This window comes from Zingiber officinale, chromosome 7B (assembly GCF_018446385.1).
Source record: "Zingiber officinale cultivar Zhangliang chromosome 7B, Zo_v1.1, whole genome shotgun sequence".
NCBI lineage: Eukaryota > Viridiplantae > Streptophyta > Magnoliopsida > Zingiberales > Zingiberaceae > Zingiber > Zingiber officinale.
Window position 1 is genome coordinate 105496934 of NC_055999.1, and position 19038 is coordinate 105515971.

A 19038-nucleotide genomic window follows, 5' to 3' on the forward strand; every position below is an offset into this window, starting at 1 on the left:
GAGTTACCGATTAGAAAAATCATCACATTAATATGGTGCATTAAATACCCAACGCTGCCTATATTATATATGAGTTCATAAAAGCGTGAGAAAATGGAGCAAGTGGAAGAAGCAAATTAATATTCTTATTCATTTATTATGGATTTATTAATAATAAATACATTAAAAGCTAGAGGAAGGCAAAATGAAGATTCCTTACGATTCATGAATCAATAATTGGTTCATTATTTCCTCTTGTAATAAATGAAACCTCAATAATGAGGAAGGTAAAAGGTGTGAAGAAAGTATATAAAAAGACCGTAATAAGAAAAGAGAATGTAAAGATTGTTTCCCTTTTTCTCTGAGTTTTTTCTACCACTTCTACTACTTCTTTAAAAATCCTACTGCTTGTGTCATCTCTTGAGGGTATTCTTTTTTTTACATATCGGGAAGTCAACCTTGAAGCTTTCGGGATAGGATAAGTAATTATGAAACCATTAATGTTATATATATTATAACAATTATAAAATCATAATTACTATACATGTTATAATAATTACAAAATCAAAACTGCTGCAATATAAATGTTAGATAAGCAGTGTTGGGACACTCCGAAAGCTAGAGGGGGAGAGATGATTAGCTCCATTTCATTTGGTTGATGATGATTTACATGGAAACTTAAAACAAAAACTTCACCAATGTTGAATTTCCATTTAAAACTTGCGTAATACATCTAAAGAGACCATTCTATGACCGGAAAAAGTTGTCCAAGATCCTGCCTCCATCCTTCTGCAGCGGCAGCGTCACCGTCCGCCGCGTCGGACGCGATGTTAGAGGTTTCTGTGCCAACTATGACTCCTCCTACTCCAAGTTTTAGCACCTTCTCGCCACCTAGACCTCGCTATCTTCCACCTTGGTTCCTCCTCACCGCTTTGACGTTGGCGCGCGCGTCGCCTTCTTGCGGCCCGTACGTTGGGCCGCCGCCTCCGTTTCCCTCTCGGCCAACGCCAGTGACAGAGTGGTCCTCCTCAACTCGTCGAATCTCCAGGTGCAAAAGCTGGCAACGGCGGAGAAGTCCGACATGGTTCTTTCGCAAAGCTTCGATTTTCCCTCCGACACGCTGGTCCAAGGTCAAAAGTTTTACCTCTGCAAGCGATCTATTTTCTAGGGATGGAAGGTTCTCCATGAAATTGGGGGAGAGAAACTTCGCCCTTTACCTCTGTTTGGATGGGGTGAGATAAGGTTCATTAATAGAAGGGGATGGAAGGGGAAGGGAGGGAAAGTAATATATTTATCTTGCCCTTGTTTGGAAGGGAGGGAAAATTCAAAGGGATGGAAATGAAGGTTAAATATACAAATTTACAAAAATATCCTCTTATTTTTTTAATAAATTTGCATGTGAAAATATAAATAAGGATAAAATTGGGATAATTTTTTCTTACCCTTCTTTACACCCCAATTTGGGGTGTAAGGAATTTCACTGATTCCCGAGCATGCAAGGGAAGTTTTACCCTTCTCTCCCCTTCCCCTTCATGGTTCACTCTCTCCCAAACAAGTGTAAAAATTTTGTTTACCCATGTTTCCCTTTCCCTCCCCTTTACTCACCTCCTCGCGTTGCCCGGGCCCCGGAGGCGCTCCGCCGGTGATGTACTGGAAGCACAGCGTCTTGGAAGCCGAGGCCCAGATCATCCCCGGCGGAGGAGCTATCTACGCGAGAGTGGGAGAGGGGTTTTTAGGGATATACCAAACCGAGGCGGCCCCCGTTAACGTGCTTCCTTTCAACACCTTCAATCGGAGAATCCACGGGCTCCGGCTCCTGACTCTGGAATCCGACGGCAACCTCCGCGCTTACTACTGGAACGGATCCATCTGGATCGAGGATCTCCGGGCGATCGCCGACCTTTGCGAGATCCCCACATCCTGCGGCGCCTACGGTCTCTGCAACTCGGCCGACGGCGGATGCGGCTGTGTCAGGGAGAAGGGAGTATGCCAGCCGGCGATCGCCGGCAACTTCTGCGATGCTGGATCAAACGAGTTACGCATCCTGATGAGGAAGGGCGTCGATCTGGCTAACGATGAATTGACTGACAGCGCACAGAAAGGTGGCGTCTTTGGAGGAATGCGAGGGCTCGTGCGAGCGGAACTGCAGTTGCTGGGGAGCGATCTACCGCAACTCCTCGGCGTACTGCTATCGATTGGACTACCCGATTACTCCGGTGGTTGCCAACGGCGGCGACAGCGACAGCGGCGGCGGCGGCGGCGGAAGGAGGAGAGTGAAGAAGGTGATGATGGCAGTGAGCGGCGTTTTGTTCGCCGGAGCGGCAGCAGCGGCTGGTGGGTTCAGTGTGTGGAGGCGGCGGCGAGGGCTGACGCTGGTGCCGTATAAGGATCTCAAAACGGCGTCGTCTCCATTAATCGAGGTCTCCAGCTCGCTCGACAATGGAAGTTAGGAAACGGCTTAAATTGATTTCTTCTTTTCCTTTAGATTACTTTTATTTGTATTTAAAATTAAACAAAATGATAAATCTTCAATTATTAGGGTCAGCTTCCAAAGAAAAATAGGAAGAACATTTGCATGAACAATGAAGGAAAACAAAATTATTGTATCGCAATGGCTCCATAAACTACCTGTTTTTAACTGCAAAAAACTGAATATGAAGGGTCTTTTAATCAATAAAAAAATGGATTTACACTAGCACTAATTCCGTGAGCTGGGCTGTGCAACAAGTTAACTCCCCAGAAGGAAATAAGCTATCGAAGGAAGCAACCAAATTTCACAACTCACAGATCAAAATGCCCTAGGTCAGCTATCTATCGATCGCCCGGTGACTCGTCATCTGAAGTTGCAACATTGAGCAAAGCCATGAGAGAGTTTCTCCCACAAGCACAGCATCTGCCGCGGCGACTGGTAGTGGGCTGTGTAATAGTTCTCGACGCATCCATATTGGCAGAAATTCCAGCTGTGTGAGTACTGAACGGATGTTGTGGTGTTGAATTCTTCGACCCACATGCCCATGCTCACGTCTTCCATCTTGAATAGCTGCAATCAGTAAGTGGCAGGAGAGCATGATCAAAGGCATTCGATGTATCAGACGATATCAAATTTTAGAGCCTCAAGCCGTCAAGCTTACTCTTAAGCTTTGGTTAGCATGTTGGGATACAACAAATTTGGCAATGTCGCTTGAGATGATGTACCCGGGTCCATTGGCATATGGAGGATATACCTCCTCTGGCCATTCCTGTAATGTATCGTCAGAATCACAGAAGTTGATTAGAAATCGATCTAAATGACATAAATTGACAGCAACAAAGAAATCAAGAGATATGCAGATCACTTGCCTCGAATGTGACTGCCCACTTTCCACTTCGGAGTGGTCGATGCAAGATGTTTAGGTTGCCCAAGTAAAGAGAAGCATGAGAAGCAACCCCTTGAATTCTTCTCATGATAACATCCACCCTAATGAATGTATCGTCGTCGCCTTTCATGATATATTGCGCAGTCAAATTCTGAACCTATAGGAAAAGGATGATAGAAGAGTTATACATCATTATAGATAATGTCTTCTAGGCAAACTCGACACATGATGTTTTATAGAGTGAAAGGTTTTGACTCACTCCAAATTCACAAATTGCTATTGTTTTAAGTACCACTAAATCATAGTGGTCCATAAATGGCAAAATCACAATATCTCCAAAATACTCAGCCTCTTTCTTCAGTGCTGCATTTAACTCCTTCCTTGGACTCTGATGATGAAATTTTTCATAAACAATAGAAAAGAAAATAGATGCAAAACAATGTATAAAAGAGTTTAATAGTCGTAGTCAAAACAATGAATCATGTAAATGTGCTTTTGATTGGATGTGTCGACACTGAAGAGGAACACAATCATTTGACAGAATGACTTTACTTGGATAATTCATCAATTTCCCTACAGCAGCTTAAATGTATATAAAGCATCCAACATCTAGTTGTCGTATATCCTATGAAATGGTTTTAGACTCTTTAGCATTGCACATGATGAAGAAAGATTGTGAAAAACTTATTTCTAAAATGTAAGAGTGAAGAGCAACGAACCATGTAATGACCGTTTAGAGATCAATGAGCAGCCAATATTACAATGAAAGATCTCATTCTTCTAAGAAAATGAAGGGGCATAAAGAATTTTGCTTGGAAGTACTAAGCAAAGAACGCACAAGGACCACCTAACAACCATAAATATAGGAAGATTCTCAATCAATAGGTTAACTTGAATTTAGTACAAGAAGAATCATTACACAACAACAATTTTCATTTATTTAAGCGCACAGAGTAGGTAGAGGCTTCGAAAGAATCTTAAGAAATACAATCGAAGTAAAGGCATAAACAATGTTTCATATCTATTGTACACATTTTAGTTTGGATAGAATGTGTAGAGAGCACATTATAACCATTTTATCTGCCTCTTATTGTAGGTGATACCTAAATTGCCAATATGAAGGTTAGTTCTAGGCTAGTTTGAGAGTTCATTTCGTGTCAGTTTTTAGTTAACAAAACATAATCAAGCACAGATTTTGAAAGATACAATAATATAATTTACCAGTGCAACAAAGAAGCGGGCTACAACAGTTGATGATCGGATTTCAGGATATTGCATCCATGTTTTCCTTATAGCCATACGTTCAGCAAAATGATTTGATGCTGATAGTATACCGATGAAAAGCTCTACTGAGCTTTGTAGCAGCAGAGGGGCCTTCCATCTCTCTGACATGTCTAATATTTGCTGAACAGAGAAGCTAGGATGAGTAGTAGGAAGAGAAGTAGCATAAACTGAGTGTATGTCAACATCTCCCTTCGTTGCTAAACCAGTTGCATCTTCGAGGGGAAATCCCTGTCCCAGTGCACACAGAGTGAAGACCCCAAGTTAGTACTATGCAAGAAAGGATTTGACCAAATTCATAGAACGGACATATTTGCAAATCAAGTTCCTATAAATCTTTCATGTTACTACAAATGGAAAAATAACTTTAAAAAATAAAGAAGAAAGACAAAAACTACATACCGTCCTATATGGGAAAGAAGAAATATGGCGGCCACCAACATAAATATGGTATCCTTCAACTCCAGCCTGAATTGCTAAAACGAAAAGCTTACCCTCTGTGAATGGAAAAGGCCATTTCATTTCTGGCTTCTTCGCACGACCAATGAATCTCTTCAACCATGAAATTGTTTTTGGCTCTTTCAGGTTAGTAGTATCCTCATGCTCCCAACTTTCACATTTGACAAATTCATCAACTATAAAACAAGTGAATGCCCCATATTTTAGCCGAAACATAATATCTATGCCCAACCATCACAATATTCAAAAAGTGCAATGGAAACATGAATCGTTGAATGAATGTTACAGAAGCAATGACAAACAAAAGTTTTTTCCCCCAGAACCTAAAGCATCATAAGTAGTGAAAGTAACACCAAAGGAAATATGAGCCTTAATGGCTATTACAATTTTCAGCTTGGCAACGTGCAGGATGCTACATCCACATTGTTTAGACATTATGCTTGATTGTTATAAGAAATCATGAACATCAACCTCAACAGATAGGTCACACTTGTCGTATTAACCAAATGAACATCAGGCACCAAAAGAAGAAAATAACAATACATTTCGCATTCACTGCAAAATTAGCTAGTCATTGTCCTCTATGTTGGAAATTTTAACCAGTTATTTGAGGAAAAATAAAAATTATAAGCACAGAACAAACAAAATGTTGTGAACGACAAGTTATACATGAGCATGCACCGAACAAACATAGTTTTGGGACAGCTAAAACTATGTCAAGTGGGAAGGTATGCCTAAGTAAGTCATTGAAAGAATGAATGCTAGCAACAGAAAATTACTTGTGTGCAGGCAAAAATGCATCTCACAAGATGAACCAATACCACTAAAATAAGAATATCATAGTAAAATTAGTGAGCAAGCTACAAGCTATAGGGCATTACCAGTTGCATCATCACCCTTATAAGCCTCCCCATTGCAGCGCAGTGCTTTTCCCCACTGCATACGGTAGCATGTATTGTGCTCAATGATCGGCTTTTCACTCCAGTCACCCTTAAGCCTTGGATTGAAATGAAGAATCTTGGGCGGGTCTTCATTTTGCACTGATTTGAGCCCCTGCAACTCTACCATGAACTGGGAAACCAGGACAGTTGCATCCTCTTGTCCTAGGCGATCAAGCTGAGGCACATACTCCTGATGAGCAATGTGCGGCGTGCCCACAAACGTGATCGACGACCCTACCACCAATCCGCAGGGTAGAAACATCACCTGCTCACTATTCGCCGCGTCCTCATTGCTGCTCATCGACATCGACATCGACGACGGGCAAGAAGACTGCGTGTTCCCTCCAATTATGGTCGAACTGTTCAAATCAGCCCGGGCATCATATTTCTCCACCTCCTCCCAAGCCTTGAGGCCAACCGCCCACGCCTCCTGCGCCATTCTCTCCAACTCCGAGAAATTGCCTCTCCGCTGCCGGCCCTGGCCCCGCACGTACTGCCGCATCACTTCACCGGTGATGCGGCCGTAGCCTTCGCGAAACGTCTCGCTGCGGGCGACGGCGCCGTATCCTCGTGGCTTCCGTACGGCATCAAAGTTCCGTCCGTCCTCCAACTTCCGTTGTTCAGCGCCGACGATGTCGGACGATCCGGGAAGTCCACTCCCGACTTCATCCAGCGGCCGTTCGAGGCCGACGTCGAGGAAAAGGCGGAACTTAAGGGCGATGAGGAGGAGGTAGAGCAAGGCGGCACCGAGGAAGAAGAATGACGACTTCCGGCGGCGAGAGAGGACGGAATCGCCGCTCTTGCTCCGCTTCATCGAAGGCGGCGGAAGAGCTAGGAACTGGGTAAGTGGTCGGATCTAGAGCACGGCCGCCATGGATTCCGGCGGAGGAAGGGTTTGGGAATTGGATTCGAAAGGCAGAACAAGAAGAAAAAAAAAAGCAAAATGGCAAAAGGACGGAGCAAGATTAATCAAAGGTAAGAAGATGGATTAAGCGGTTATCAGTCTTTAATTATGTAATTAAGATGGGGGTTTTACCCTTTTTTTTCCAAGGAACGATAACGTCTACTGGTTAGAGCAGCTACAAATAGGGTTGCAAACTTGCAATGGGTATAGAAAGTCAAAATATTAAACCAGTATTAAACGTTGGAGCTTATCTTCATATATCAACACTGCCCAGGGGGCGTACAGTAAACGATGGACATATAATATCTTTAATGTAATAATTAGAGATTAATTCTTAGAAATTGAACACATGAGGTTTATTCTATCATGTATCTAACGTTTGTATATCTGTATTTACCTCGCTTCAATCCATAGGGTCGGCACTAGGCATCGTTAATGTAGCGAATCTATATTTTTTTAAAGATCAACACCGGTACATTGGTGCTGGTTTATACGCTGATCTATACAAACTAGTATCAAAGTAACACCACATTGGTACTGGTTTGCATAAATCAGCACCACATTGGTATTGCTTTGTACAAACCAAAGCAGCAGCACGTGGTGCTGCTTTTGTGCTGGTGATAGTTTACGCTTTGTGTAGGAAATCAAAAATGATTTGTGCACATTGGTATTGTTTTGCGCAAACTAACACCACGCTATTGCTGCTTTGCACAAATCAATACCAACATGCGCAAATCAGTACCATGTTGGTGCTGCTTTGCGCAACTGGTGTTGGTTTACAAACCAATTGTACGTTGGTGTTAGTTTGCACAAATCAGCAACAACATAGTGCTGATTTGCGCAAAGTAACACCATGTTGTTGCTGCTTTGTGCAAATCAGTCCAACAGGTGTTGGTGATGGTTTGCCCAAACCAGCACCGACATGGGTGCTACTTTGGTGTTGTTTTGTTAAAGACCAGCACGTTGGATCTGACCTTTGAATATTAATTTCAACGTTGGTGCTAATTTGTAGAAATCAGTATCATTTTGCATATAGGAGACAGAAAAGAATTAGAAATCATCACTACTTTACATGCAAGAAAGAGAAGAGAATTACTATATACAGATGAGAGAAATTAAAAATTTTAGATCAAAACTGCGTCAGGTGGTCACATAGGTTGTTGCTCATATAAGGGTGTATATATATAAGAATGATATCCTACAAAACTTTTTTTGAGTGACGGTGAGCAAAATCCAACATGGATGATCTGACATCGCCTTTACTCCTTTTTTTTTTTTTTTTCTTTTTCATTTGCATACAAACATCTCTCATGCATGTAAGGTGGTGCTGGTTTGTAAATGAGAGAGGGAAATAAAAAAATTAGTAAAGGTCGCGTCAGATCATCCATGTTCGATGTCGCTCACTGTCACTCAGGGTAAGTTGTGCAGGGTATTATTCTTATATATATATATATATATATAAAATTTTGATACCCTACACATCCTTATATGAGCGATCGTAGTCTATGTGGGCACCTGACGCGACCTAGACTTGAATTTTTTTTAAATCCCTCTCTTCCTTTGTGCGAACTTATTTTTGCTATTTCTCTTCCTTCTCTCGTCTCTCTTCCCTAAAACGAAAATTCTAAACTCTATTAGTCGCTCATCCGCTCCTCTCTTCCCTTGGTTCCAACCCTAGGCATAGGTCGTTTTGTTCAATTCTCAGCCTACAGCAAGTGAGTTAAGGTTTTCATCGAAACTATACTGGTCATCCCCCTCCTCTCTTTTTTTTTACTCATGTTTCAGAATTCACATTCCATATCGACCATATGTGCTCCAATTGCTAATTTTAGGCTTCCAACAAAAGCGTTATCTGATTTTCTTTCAAAACTAGCACCAATAAAATTAGCGCCGCATTGGTGATTTTCTTTCAAAACCAGTACCACCGTGGTACTGGTCTTTCAAAGCCACCACCATGTTGGGGAGAGAGATGACCAGTATAGTTTCGATAAGAATCCTAACTCACTTTCCGCGAGCTGAGAGTTGAACAAGATGATCTGTAATTATGGTTGAAACTCAAGGATGAGAGGAGCGGATGAGTGGTGAAGAAAGTTTAGAGCTTTTGTTTTAGGGAAGAGAAGCGAGTGAAGGAAGAGAAAAAGCAAAAATAAACAAGGAAGTGAGGGATAAAAAAAAGTCAAATTTAGACTACTGGGTGCTCATGTAAGTTGTTGTAAGCCATGTTTATCCATATTAAAATACACCGGGTATTAAAATTATATATATATATCAAAATAAAAATAATCCATTTTATCTCAGTCCATTTTTATACTCAAAATTACCTTTATTTTTAACATTATTTTAACCAGAATCATAATTGATATAACAGCTATAGCAGCTATAAATTCTGGTAATAGTTATAGAATTCTAATGGTTAGAATATAATATTCATTAATATTAATAAAGGTATAATATCTATGTTATAATAATTATAATTCATAAACATAAACTATTGCTAAATTATAATAATCATGGTAGCTATTGTAATCTCTGTTACTAGTATTAATTAGAATAAAATATCCATATTTATAGCTATCATGAATTATAACTTGTCCCTAGAAGATAGATCCGTTATCTTAACGGCCCCCTAGTGTTGGCCCCACGGATATGGAGGGAGTATAACTTGTCCCTAAAGATAATGTGATGGTTGAGATATAAAATATTATACATGAGATTTTGAAGTCAAAACTTAACACGTCCGAACATCTCCTCTCTCATACTTTGATTATTTGTACTAATAGTTAGTAGTCACTATGATTTATCTCCTCCGTATTTTTTTATCACATAAATTATAATCGAGTCAAATAAAGGTATTTTAGAGAATACAAATAGTTTGAGGTGGATGAGACGATGACAAATAAAAAAATCTCTTTTAAATTTCAATAACAACTTAATTTTCATATAAATTATAATAATGGTCATCATTATAATAAAAAATAATTATATTTATTTCAGACATTTCTTACTACTCGTCTTACAATTTTTTTACTATTCATCTTTGAGTTATATGAAAAAGATAAATATATTATCTTTGAGTTATATGAAAAAGATAAATATATTAACTTATAGTTCATCGTCAAATAATTAGGAAGGAAAGGAATAAGACATACATCCGTTAAAAATTGATCATTATCTTATTATAATAAATTTATTATCCTCTAATTAACAGAGTATTTCCTTAGTATGTTCTTGATTTGAGTCTCTTTCCTCCTTGTTAGTCTTGGGACGGGTTGACGGGGCACTGGGACGAGCGTATTCGTCTTTTTGTCACAATGATTGAGTATCTCTATTATAATTTTAATAAAATTATTTATAATTATTACAATTTATTTCACCGTGATAAACAAATCGATAAAGATTATTTTAATATATAAATATATTATTTTCATCAAATTAAATTTTAAAAATTAATAATTATTATAAATTATAATTATCATTATTATAATAGTAATTTTCTATGTGAAAAATTTAATAGAGTAGCGTGTTATTTTTTTTTAAAAAATATCTTTTTCAAGAAACAAATTGACAAGGACACGTGGTAGTTTTTGATTGGATCCAATTGTGAACGGATCTATTGATGATTTGCCGTTGACTATTTAAACATTTGTTTCGGAATTCTTATAGATTTGTCGTGGTGCATTTCTATTTAGCTTCTCACTAAATCATGTATTTTTTTGTCCTCAGCTTTTGTTTTCTACGTGTACCTCTACAAAGATCGTCTAACTATTGTAACATTGCAACATATGAAATACAATTTACTCTTCTACTAATTATCCTTTCTTCCTTAACACCAGTTTTACAAATTTAATTATATACTCTTAAATGGTCAAATAATTCATTTAAAATTTCCACAAATATGATCTATTTAAAATCTTCATATTCACATAAATTTATCATTGGCATCATTAATGGAAAATTTATAAAAATGATTAATGGCTTATCTTTGACCTTAATTATCATCCTAACCTTAAACAAACGCATGCCTAATTGATAATTACATTAGGTTATAAGTAGGTTAGTGCCTTTTCCTTGATCTGGTTCGGGTTCTGAGTGACCTACCCATGCGGTTGTTATAGCCGTTCACACCGTTACGTGATTGGTAATCTGGTGGGGCCGGTCAGTAACCATGCAGGTTGATCTGGTGGGTAATCTAAAATCGAGTAGGTGGTATATGTATCGGTTACATTAGAATGTAGAGCTTTCAACTTAACCACTCAGGTTTAAAATATTACATTTTATACTCAATATTTCGCTGGGACGTTGGGGTAAATTTAGATTTTATAAACATTAGAGCTTCATGTGATAAATGGAAAGATTTATGGGGCGAACTGAAGTTTTAATCATCTTCCTTCCTCTACACTTCTCGCTCTCTCTCTCACACACGCTCCCAGCTTTATAAACCCTCACCACGTTACCATCCTTGTTTCTCTCCAAGCTTCGATCTTTACCGTCGCTCTTCCCTCTTTTTGATTCGTCCATTTGGCCATCTTTATCGCCTTCGCCATTGCTCTTCCTTCGCAACCCTCGGCTTTATCACGAGCTGCGCCTGACGCCGAAGGAAAAGCAGCGGAACCGGCAGGTAAAGCTAGGGCTGAGTTGATTCCCGTGTGTCATGCTGCGATTCTTCCTCTTTTTATAGCATTCGGGAGGAAGGACGTCGGATTTGTCTGTCAGTGGCCACCCAACGCCTATTGGTCGAGTTGGTTTGTTCGGATTTTGCTTCTTCCCTGCGAGGAAGCATCTCCAGGCGCGAGGAAGCTGATAAGGTTTACGCGGGATCAACTGGTGGAACTGGAATGGGAAAATCGATTTTTTTTCCTCGCTTTGGCTGATTCCTGGATAGCAGCGGATGTTGAGCAGATATAGATTTAATGGAATCAATGAATATAAGATCTGGAGTAGATGTGATGGTTGCGGAAGGAGAATGTTGCTCATCGGAAGGTCAAGATTGTCGGGATCGTTAGCAACTAAGTGATTCAGATTGCAGAAGCCGCGCTGAGTTTTTCTTTTTTTTGTGGGTTTTGTTATGTGATGCAGCTTTTGGCCTTTCCCCCCGAAGGGATGTGATCTGTGTCTTGTTATTATGGTCTCAATGGGAGGTATAGGCTTGTTCAAGCAAGGGTGGAGATGGGTTCAATCTCAGAAGCAGTTCTTTGGAGATGTCCGAGTTGCTGTGAACTGTACAAGAGAAAAATTTGTTCTCCTGATTGATTGCCATTGGCCATTGTTTTACATCTGGTGCACTACTGTCGGAAGATTTCTTTTGAGATTGCTATTGCAATGGAGTAATTGTGTCGTTGGAGGTTTGAGGTCCTTGTTTACCTTGGGTTCGACAGCTCTTTTTGTCATCATATGGAGTTGTTTCCTTTGCTCTACTTCCACGACTTCCCTCGTTTACGTGCTTCTAAGTCTGGTTTGTTCTCACAATCTGTATATATGTGCATATATTTTTCAGTTGCAAGACCTTTTTTTTCTGTCATCTTCCTTTTCCAGTTTATCTCTGAACTAAAAATCTAAAATGGTTGTATAACATGATTTATTTCTGTCTATTTGATTAGAATAAGTTTGATTACTTCTATTTCTCATCACAACTATTACTATTTTAGTGCATAGCTAAACTTTTCTACTCTGATGCTTTTTTTTTTGGTGAGTCTTTATCCAGTTTACCTTAACAATGTCATTAGTAATTTCTTTGCATGCCAGATGCACACTGTCAAGTGGGTTTTTTTTTGAATGGCTCAGTGCCTTGGATCAATTTTATTAGTTTTATATTCTATTAGTTTGTCTTCCCTATTGCAAACTGTAGTATAGGTATAGTATGAATTGTAGTTTTTGATACGAGCAACTTTGTAATCTGGATTTGTACTTTGACTGTCTTTATGGTGGCCTGCTCATGTATATGACAGAAGAATAGACATGCATATTTATATACAGCAACCCTTGCTTGCTTGAGACTAAAATGTATACAAAATAATATGCTTCTCATGAAGCCAGTTATTGTGGGAATTATTTAATGAGCCATGCTTGGCTGAAGCTGCATTGATATGGTTGCTTGTCCTAATGTCCAACCCTCTTGCATGACTGTGATAAATGTAAGAACATGTAATTGCAAAAAGGTTTATTATGAATTTTGATGGCACCAGTATCAATATTGGCTTACAGAGCATATGCAAACTTTGTATTGAATTTTTTGATCTTGTTCTTCTTGTTTTAAGATAGACATGTTAATGAACAAAAAGATACTTTGCTCCATATAAAGCCATCATGGTGCTGATTCAAATGTCTGTCCTCTAAATCACTTAGGATTCATATCAATGGAAGATATATTATTCATGGATAAAAAATCTCATACAACTTCTTGATTGTAGTTTATAAATAAAATATTGAGTGACCGAGTGAAAGATGTGGATCTTTTAGATCTGAGTCTCCTTAACAATATAGTATAACTTGACAGGTTCTTGTTTTCTTTGTTTTTTTTTCCCAATATATGCATGTAAACATTGCAAAATTAGAATGTACTTTGTTAAGGTTTTTTCATACCAACATTATTTCTTGTTTGCATACGTTGGATTCTTTGATCTCTGTCAGAACCAATTCTTATATCTAAATAAATTAATTGTGTTTGATTTACAATTCTGATTGTTTAGTGACTGGAAGATTAGGTATTTATGTGTAAAATTATGTTATGCATGAAACCACTCTTACAATCATCGCACTGTCACTTCTTATTGAGAATTCGAACTTTCTTTACTCGTCCCTTCTTATCAAATAGCTAGGCGCAAAGATGTTTGTTGAGCATTGATCTTCAAACTATTACCAGATGGAACCAGCATTTACCTATGGAAAATTTTGGCACAATTACTGGTTTTAGAGTTATACTGATCCTTCAAATTCTACTGAAAGTTACAATACCATAGTAAAAGCTTCAATCTGGTGCTTTTGTCCTTGTTCTTCATGCTGTAATAATGTTGACTTTGTTTCTGCTATTCTGTTGATTTCATTCTAGAGTTTCAATATTCTTGCATTTCGTTTTGAATTTCTTTAGGAGTTTCGGATGACTTGGAATTATTAAATCATAAAAGGAGAGATTATGATATAATTTGGCCATAAAAAAATGGTCAGTTGAATTGTTTAGGGGGCTTTTGAGGTTTTGCACGATAACTTCCTGCTTATTTAGTACCAGACAAAGCTTAGAGTGTTCATTGTTAAAACATGATACACAAATTTATTGTACATTTATAAGAATTTCAAAGTTCAATATGTGAGGTAATTAGGTTAGCAGAAATAGAGGAAAAAAACAAAATATCAATCATAAAGAAATGTCATCACTTATATGTAAATTGTGAAAAAGGAGGCTAAGATGTCATGAAAACATCCAAAGAACTCAAACAAGTAGTAAGATTGGACAAGTTGGTTTACAGATATAGATTCTACCTACTTTCTTGATTAGAGCAAGGAAGCTTTGACTGAGAGAACTTGAAGGGATTTAAATCATCTAGCGATGAAAATGTTGCTTGACTGTGTTTACTGGTAGGAAAAACTGAGAAACATCATGCATTTGACTCTTGGAAGGTGTGACTTATTTATTGTCATGTTTATGGTGTTCATTCATAATTATTTTCACTCGAATTACAATATCTTGTCTCTAATAAGAGGAAAGCAATTAATCTGAATCGTAAATTTTATTGTGTATTTCTTGTACCAGGGATCTATAGCTACAGCTATTCATCGTTTGGGCTTCACACCTGGCCTTCTTATCGCTGGGTTTTATGGCATTGTACTTATTTGGTTATATGGATACTTTTGGATATCAGCATTTTTACTAATAGCTGGAGGTATGCAGATGCATTTTCCTATTTATAATTTTCAAATAACTCTTTTAATACTTCCAAGCTTACTGAGTTTGTTTGTTTGCAGGTTATATGTTCTCTCTTAACCATGCACGATTGTTGATTTTAATGGCAACTGTGTATGCTGTTCATTTTATCAATGCCCATGTTGGTTTGCACGGAGTTTTCCTGATACTTAACTTATCTTTTGTTTCTAATGGTATATTGACCAAGTTACTTCAAGGATACGAGAGTATCAATAGAGTCACACGTGTTCAAGAAGAAAAGGAACCTGAAAAGGTTTCAGAAGATGTTTCAGCTGACCAGGAATATGCTCCTCCAGCTAAAGAAGCTGAAGAAGTGCCATCTCTCAAATCATCTTGCACAATTCCTAAGGCATCAAATCTTTCGGATGCTCATAAGCATGCTTCTTCTAGCAAGTTTGCCATGAATGAATCAGCTTCATTAGTTGAAATGAAAAGGATAATAAATAGTTCCAATCATTATGAAGTTATGGGCCTACTTAAGTATGTGAATGCTGATCCAAAAATATTAAAGAAAGAATACCACAAAAAGGTGTGCAACTTGACCAGCAAAATGTTTCTTTAAGCCATCTGATTCGCAATAACTGTAAATTAACTTGTGTTCATGGTTGCTAGGGCTTGCTTGTCCATCCCGACAAGAATCCAAACCATACATTAGCTTGTGAATCATTTAAAAAGCTTCAGTGTGCATATGAGGTAAGTAATATCTAATAGCATTTGTTTTGACTTGAAGCTCACATGCTGAAGAGAAACAATCACTCTTTTGGCCAGTATTAGCTGTTTTCTTTCTAAATGCTCAAGTATTAGTTATGCAACTAATAAACATTATAGTTCAGGTTCTTTCAGATTTCATAAAAAGGAAACACTATGATGAACAATTGAGGAAAGAAGAATCAGGGCGAGTGCTTCAGAATTCTGGTACCTCTCATTCTCAGGAGGTATAGTTCAACATGATACATGTTTAAATAAAGATTTTATGTATGAATATGCTACTTTTCACCTCACATCCCATGGAATATCAAATTTTCTGTTTCTGCAAAAGTATTTATTATGTGACATATTTAATACATGATAGCCATTTTGTTTGTCAAGTTAGTTTCTCCCTGAGGTAGTCCACAATTTCTGCTGGTGCTATATTGTTTGTCAAGTAATATGCTTTAGTTGTAGATTAGGGTGGCGGTAAAGGAGTTGAGATGTCAACTAGATGGAGCCTGCAATGGGCTAGTTGTTTGGAGGAGCTACCAAAGTTTTGGGGGTCTGATCGAAGACCAATCTCTTAAGGACTTTCTTCTGAGGGAGTGCCAACACACTTGAAGGGCAAACATCCTATTGCCATCCATGTCATACTCCTTCAAGACAAGAAGACATCTTCATAACATAGCAGCTCCAGTCAATAAACACAGGTCATAAACTTGTAGCAAATATGAGAAGGTACATTTGTCAGAGAATAATTAAACTTGGCTTCCCTGATGCTGGACACCCACATGTTGTGCCCCAGTCTCACAGGGATATTGTCATAATCGATGATTTCCTGGTGTCACGGTAGTGATGGCTCACTGTAAAAGGAGTCAATCTCATGCTATAGAGAATGCTTCTTGGCATCACGGAATCCTTAAAGCTAAGGCATCTCCTTAACTCTCTAGTATCTAGTTCCCTCTTTACTCTCTGCCTTAACCTCTACTCCTTTTTTTTTTTTTTCCTTTCACTGTGATAGAAGCGAGGACTGCAAGTCCCGATAGAGAAAATGACTAGGTAAATAGATCTGGTCAAATGATTACAAATGCATTAAATAATGGAACAGTTGGTACACAGGGTGAGCACTTGAAATTTGTTAATCCGCCTAATGATTCTTTGTCAGCTGGTATGCAGCTCACCTACCAGGTGGTCTGGGTACGTTAAACCATACATTGAATTGGCCATGATGATGCTAAGTTGTCTGGTGTAGACAAAATGATAGTTTCTTATTGTGATGCATCTTTGTTGATGTGTCTTCAAACTGAATATAGGAAGAACATTTTGTTGAGTGAATATAATTTAATAATTCAAATATTTTGTGCCCATCAGGATTCTCTTAAATTTTGCATATAGCTCTATGAAGCATCCACTTGACTGAAAAGTGTAATCTACAGTATTGATTCTTAAAGTTTGTGTGCACATGAAGATTGAGTTTTATGGATGTTTTGATCTACTGTATCATGCCTATCTCGTCCTTACTATTGATTAGTTTTCCATGTGCTTTCAAATTGTTCTACTACTTTTCGTTTTAGATTTGAAGAACTAAACTAAGATCCTGATTGCTTTCCATCACAGGATGGAGTTGAATACCACACTGAAGAATCTAGGCATATCGAGTGCACCAAGTGTGGAAATTCTCACATATGGATATGCACTAGTAGAAGTAAAAGTAGGGCAAGGTGGTGTCAGGTGGGAGGCTAATCCCATAAGTATCGCATTGCTGTTGTTCTCGCTAATGCATGTCTTGATTTTGTAATGTGAGTTTTGTGATCTTTTCATCCTGTTTATGAAATATTCTCGTATCAGGGTTGTTCCCAGTATCATCAGGCCAAAGATGGTGATGGGTGGGTAGAAAGCGGCTGCTCTTCTGCAATCTTGACACCTAACAAGGTATTCTTCACGATCAATAACATCTACTGTCTTAGATTTCCCATATTTGTCTCTCTTTCTCAATCTCAATTTTCTTCTTGTTCCTGAGTCTTTATCCTGTTAATTTTTTTTTCCCTCTGATGTCTAAAAGATAGTGGATCTATTGTTGAGCAAAAGTTTCTCAGTCTGTGTCTTGCTCTTTTAGGTGGAAATACCACGAGCTTTTGTATGTGCAGAAAGCAAAATCTTCGATGTTTCTGAATGGGCAATTTGCCAGGTCAGTAGTGTACAGTGTATGAATATATAATTACCTCGAGGCATCCCTTCTTTGATACATCTTATGAAGTTTCAGGATCTTATAGTGTATTGTTTATGATGAGTTCATCCATTCCAAAATGGCTAGTCACTCAGAGGAGAGGACTCCCTTCGAGAATGAAGGACCATTGGAGTCTTTCTTCAAGGATTCCTGATGTTATACATCAGTATCGGATAACTAGATTAGCGACATTATGAATTAACTGCTTGCTGTTTATAATAAGTGAATCATACATCGGTATTCACTTAAACATGAATCATAAGTGAATTCCAAACTGCTGTTTATAATAATTTTTGTGTTCTTACTTTTGCAAATGTGTTGCATGAAGGGAATGGAATGCAAGGCGAACACTCATGGGCCAACCTTTCATGTGAACATGGTTGGCTTGGATAGGATGGAGCTGCGATCCAACCCGTCAAGATATCCGTGGGGACTGGACGCGGAGATGATTATCGAGGATGATGAGTTCGACTTGTGGCTTCAGCAGGCATTAGCATCTGGAATTTTCACTGAGAGCCCAAAGCGTCGAAAAAGCTGGCCATTCAAAATTAACCAGAAAGGCATCAGAGCATGGCGAAAATCGCCATAAACACTCGTTCACTGACAAGACACTATACTACATGCCCGGAAATAGAAGCAAAAACTGATGCTATTCAACAGCTTACTGGCATCTGAACTTGGAGCAGAAATCCATGGTTGATCGATCCACACCTTTTGTTGAATTCGCAAATAGTTTGTGTCGCTCGCGATCATATGCTATGTAGAATATCATCATGGTGGGATGCTATGCAAGATTTATAAGAACAGATATTGCTAATCTGTAAATAGTTCTTAGGTTTGCATTTTTGAATCTGTAAGCTACTGATCATCTCTAACAGTTAAGCACTCGATCGAAAGCTACACCAACTTTGTAAAAAAAAAAAACTAGTAAAATTGATGTCAGTTTAGTTGTTGAATCAGGCTTGGCTTCTATGTTCTTTGGATGTAAAGGTTTAGAATATCATGAGTTATTCTTCTTAAATAAATCTATAATAAAAAGAATCTATATTAATTTTTTGTTGAATTAATATCATACTTATTTTTCAGTTGCACATCATTCAAAATTACATTAAATTATATTTATTTAATTTCTTTTTATCAAGTTATACTCAGATAATATTTTTTTATATAGGAATCTAAATATTACATTCAACCACCCCATTAAGTCCGTGAGGATATTATTGAATTATAATCATATGAATTTTAATTTCTTGAATTCAAAAGTAACAAAAAATGACCTTGCTGTT

The 19038-nt window shown here is 38.1% G+C and overlaps 2 protein-coding genes and 1 pseudogene across 2 annotated transcripts; 2 read left to right on the top strand and 1 right to left on the bottom strand.

Annotated features, from left to right (window-relative positions):
* The first annotated feature begins 1060 nt into the window (after positions 1-1060).
* On the top strand, positions 1061-2500 carry LOC122004642 (annotated as a pseudogene).
* Positions 2501-2610: 110 nt separating this feature from the next.
* On the bottom strand, positions 2611-7082 carry LOC122006709 (hydroxyproline O-galactosyltransferase GALT2-like). The gene is made up of 7 exons (XM_042562307.1): positions 5957-7082; positions 5019-5251; positions 4557-4847; positions 3595-3723; positions 3319-3492; positions 3111-3218; positions 2611-3019 (listed from the first exon to the last, which is right to left on the bottom strand). The coding sequence occupies exons 1-7, from the start codon at positions 6828-6830 to the stop codon at positions 2813-2815; spliced, it is 2016 nt and encodes a 671-aa protein (XP_042418241.1). The 5' UTR covers positions 6831-7082; the 3' UTR covers positions 2611-2812.
* A 4248-nt stretch (positions 7083-11330) lies between these two features.
* On the top strand, positions 11331-18705 carry LOC122006710. The gene is made up of 9 exons (XM_042562308.1): positions 11331-12372; positions 14665-14794; positions 14877-15364; positions 15448-15528; positions 15669-15770; positions 17143-17256; positions 17374-17457; positions 17642-17713; positions 18081-18705. The coding sequence occupies exons 1-9, from the start codon at positions 12043-12045 to the stop codon at positions 18339-18341; spliced, it is 1662 nt and encodes a 553-aa protein (XP_042418242.1). The 5' UTR covers positions 11331-12042; the 3' UTR covers positions 18342-18705.
* The last annotated feature ends 333 nt before the right edge of the window (positions 18706-19038 follow it).